The 4222-nt window shown below is 47.7% G+C and overlaps 1 protein-coding gene across 1 annotated transcript; it reads right to left on the bottom strand.

The window, feature by feature from the left end:
• Window positions 1-2648: 2648 nt before the first annotated feature.
• LOC130589811 (uncharacterized) lies at window positions 2649-3807 on the bottom strand. The gene is made up of 2 exons (XM_057391398.1): window positions 3217-3807; window positions 2649-2897 (listed from the first exon to the last, which is right to left on the bottom strand). Exons 1-2 carry the CDS (start codon window positions 3805-3807, stop codon window positions 2649-2651), a joined length of 840 nt encoding a protein of 279 aa, XP_057247381.1.
• Window positions 3808-4222: the final 415 nt, after the last annotated feature.

Here is a 4222-nt window from a genome sequence, read left to right as displayed (position 1 = left end):
TTCTTAGCATACTCGACGGCGTCTTGTCGTAACGTCGGCCAAAAATATCCCATGCGTAAGGTTCTGTTTGATAGGCTGCGTCCTCCTGAATGATTGCCGCAACATCTCTTGCAACACTTGTCGGCATTCGTCACCGTCGAGACATCTCAAGTATGGTCCTGCAATAGACTTCCGAAAGAGTATACCGTCAAGCAAAACATACATTGAGGCCCTGAATCGTACCTTTCTGGCTTGTAGCCTATCTTCGGGGAGGATTCCATCTTTAAGATATTGGATGAACGGGGTCTGCCAGCTTGTTGACGCAGCTGCAGCGTTACTGACATCGATGTCGTTGACATCCGTCGCAATATTGTTGACGTCATCGACTGTGGTTGCTTTGTGGACCGCCGGCGACGACAAATGCACTATAGGTATGCTTTTGAACCGTAACTTTCTCATGGCTGACCCAATGTTTGCCAGTGCATCCGCTTGCGTGTTTTGGTCCCTGGGAATCTGAAAGATGTCAAACTTGTCAAAAGATTTTACCTTTGACTGAACGGCGTCGAGATACGCCGTCATTTTGGAATCTTTGGCGGCAAATTCCCCTTTTATCTGGCTGACGATGAGCAACGAATCACTTATGCTCTACTTCAGTAGCTTTTAGTCTTTAGCCACGTTAATCCTGCTAACAATGCCTCGTACTCTGCCTCGTTGTTGGTAGCTTTGAAGTCGCAACTGATAGCTCGGGCTATGATGTCCCCTTGTGGCGACTTTAGCAATACGCCTAAGCCGGCGCCCCGAAAGTTGGAAGACCATCTACATGAAGATCCATTTACTGTTAGTTGTATTAACTTCAAGCATACTTACCTCTGCTGGGCTATCGCCTCTAGTGTAGGGCTAAAGTCAGCCACAAAATCCGCTAATGCTTGCGACTTTATTCGCTGTTCGAGGTTGATAAGTGATGTCGTAGCTGCTTAATGTTATTGCCCACTTGCTCATTCTGCCTGTTAGTTCTGGATGCCTTAAAATAAACTTGACGGGATAGTTAGTTTTGACACAGATAGAATGGCTTCAAAATAATGTTTTAATTTTTTGGAGCGCCGTCACTATTGCTAGGACAGTTTTTCAGAGAAGAATACCTGGTTTCGGCGTCGACCAAGACTTACTTACATAGTACACTGGCAATTGCCCGTCTTGCCCTTCTCTGGCTAGGACGGCACTTACGATGACTCCTGACGGCGACATATAGCTGTAATGGCTCGTCGGCTATGGCTTTGACAGCAAGGTGGCGTCATGAGTATTGCTTGAGTCTTGGAGGGCCTGCTCGTGTTCTGGCGTCCAATTAAATCCTTTTTTTTCTTTAGGACGTCTAGAACAACGACACTTGTCGAAGACTTGAAGATGAAGCGATTCAACGGCGCACGTCCTGTTAACTTCTGACTTCCTTTACATTTCGCGGCGATTGGATGTTGAGGATAGCCTTGATTTGATCTGGGCTAGCCTCATGCCCGCTTCGTGACAATGTACCCTAAAAATTTACCTGCAGACACTCCAAAAGAACACTTGTGGGATTAAGTTTCATGCCATACCTTCGAATGACGTCGAATGATTGTGTAGAGTGGACACATGGTCGTGGAATTTTTAGATTTGACCACATGTCATCTATGTAACCTCCATGGTGTCCCCAGTGATCTTTGAACATGGCGTTGACCAGACGTTGTAAGGTTGCGCCAGCATTCTTTAGTCCGAACGGCATAACCTTGTAACAATAAATGCCACGATCGGTGATGAATGACGTCTTCTCTTGATCTTCGGATGCATGAGTATTTGATTGTATCCTGAGAAGGCGTCCATGAATGACAGCAACTCATGTCCGCTGTGGCGTCTACAGGCATCAATGTGCGGCAGGGGAACGAGTCCTTAGGACATGCTTTGTTGAGACGGTAAAGTCTATGCAGACTCTCCACTTCCCATTTTTCTTACCTACAACACGACGTTAGCTAACCAATCAGGATATTTTACTTCCCTTACCTTGCCGGTGTCGATAATTTTTGGACTTCGTCGTTGATGATTTGATTTCGCTCGGGAGCAATTACGTCTTTTCTGTTTGACTGGTTATGGTTGGGTCAACGTTGAGTCTGTGTGTGATCACGTCGGGATCTATCCCTGTGACGTCCTATGGGACCATGCAAAAAGTCAGCGTTAGCTTTTAAAAAATCTATTACCTGTTGACGGACTCGGGAGATAACGCAGCTCCTATTTTGACCGTTTGATCTGGTTTGGGGTCTAAGACGACCTCATCCACTTGCTGCTCGTCAAAGTCTTGTTCTCCCAACGTCTGCATCTGTAATTGCTATGCTTCAGTTTCCTGGGTTTGAAGACGTTTTGTAACATTCTCTGGCGATCCGTCTGTCCCCTTTGATCTCTTGCACTCCCCATTTGTGGGGAACTTTAAGATGATGTGGAACGACGAGGGGACAACCTTCATGCTATGGATCCATGGCCTGCCTAAAATCACATTATAAGAGGAAGGGCAGTCAATGACATAAAATTTAGTTGGCATGTTAACTCCCTTGGCGAAGGTCGGCAGGGTCACTTCTCCCATGTATGCTTTGATTCCCCACTGAATCCCACAAGGACAGTGGATTTTCTGATGACGTCACGTTCATCTATCCCATGTCTTCAAGAGCGCCTCTCATCAGGATGTTTGCTGAACTGCCATTGTCCACTAACACACGTTTAAGCAAGCAATTACTGACAGTTAGAGATATTACCAGACCGTCGTGATGTATGTCCCTGTCGTCGCCAAGATCGGCGTCGTCGAAAGTGATTGGCATAGCCTCCAACTCGGCGTCACGGGGTGACGGAGCTCTTTGGGATGGCGTCTTGATTTGGGCCATCTCGTGCATGCCGTTTAGCTGCAGAATACGTTAGTCCACAAATATCTGAACCACCGCTAATAACATTAATTACCTTGACATGAGGCGCGATGACGGCGGTTGACGTCGGTCGTCATTTTTGACACCGTCTGCTTCCCTTTCTCCGTCAACGTCCTTAGATATCCTTGCTTCAGCAGGTGGGACACCTCTCGCCTCAAGGCGATGCATTCGTCGGTGTGATGCCCATGGTCTCCATGAAACTCGCACCATTTAGATTTGTCGCGATGGGCCGTCGATTTCTCGTTCCTGAAAGGCCATTTAACAGCAGAACCTAAAGAATGTAAAGTATTAATGATACCTCCCATGTGACGTTGAAGCCATATTCGCTTGCTTGGGGGAGGCCAGGATCATCTTTCCAGTCGCTGGCCGACCCGACCTGACGGACGCTATGGACCTGCTGGGGGCGCTCGTAAGGCTTTTGACGCCATGACGCTTGCTTGTTGGACGTTGCTTTCCGGTTGTCAGCATTGGCATAAGCCTTTCTGGATTGCATGTCCTCCTCTAGCCTGATTTGCGCCAGGGCCTTAGCTTGAGCATCCTCGAACGTCGGGCATGGATATTTGGTCAGCTCCTTGTAGAGGTCGGACTCCTCATCTAAGCCACGCCTGAAAGCTTCAATGGTCATCCGGGCGTCGCAATTTGGAATGGACACCTTTTCCCTGTTAAACCTGTTCACAAACTCTTTGAGAGACTCGTCAGATTTTTGCACAATTCTGTGCAAATCGCTAGCTTGCTTTTCCATTTTGCGGCTGCTAGCAAATTGCATATTAAAAGTATTAACTAATTGAGCAAAAGAAGAAATAATCCCGTTATCGAGATTAATGAACCACTGTAGTGCAGGACCGGTCAACGTCGAGCCAAAGCCTTTGCACATGCACGCTTCTCGCATATTTTTCGGGATCGAGATGGTGATCATCCGTTGCTTGTATGTGTGACATGTATCATGATGGTGGTGCATTAGTAGTTCGGACAGAAAACCGCTTGGGCACCTCGATCAACGCAATGGGATCTGCAAAAGAGAGAATCAGCATAACTGTTAGGGTAGCTTTTTCCATAGGCCTGGGGACACCAGGGATGCGAGCGATCATGTCTTCTAGTTGTTGGAGACGCTGTTGGATAGGATCATCGAGACGGCCTTGGACGGACTCTTTTGAGGGATCAGCGCCGTCATTCTCACCGCCGTCGGCATCTTCCTTTTCCGAATCGTCAGCATCTTCGGGATCAACATGATTCATAGGGGTCTCGAACCCATCGCCGTCCAGGCTCCGCATCCTGGAGACGCCACGGACATTGCGAGGCTTAGG

This window comes from Beta vulgaris, chromosome 8 (genome assembly GCF_026745355.1).
Source record: "Beta vulgaris subsp. vulgaris cultivar EL10 chromosome 8, EL10.2, whole genome shotgun sequence".
Taxonomy (NCBI): domain Eukaryota; kingdom Viridiplantae; phylum Streptophyta; class Magnoliopsida; order Caryophyllales; family Amaranthaceae; genus Beta; species Beta vulgaris.
This window is presented reverse-complemented; position numbering and strand designations above follow the sequence as displayed.

Coding starts and splice junctions, on each gene's coding strand:
- LOC130589811 (XM_057391398.1), bottom strand. CDS start 3,807: ATGCGAGAAGCGTGCATGTGCAAAGGCTTTGGCTCGACGTTGACCGGT. Junction 2,898..3,216: donor GCTTCAACGTCACATGGGAG/GTATCATTAATA, acceptor CGTATTCTGCAG/CTAAACGGCATGCACGAGAT.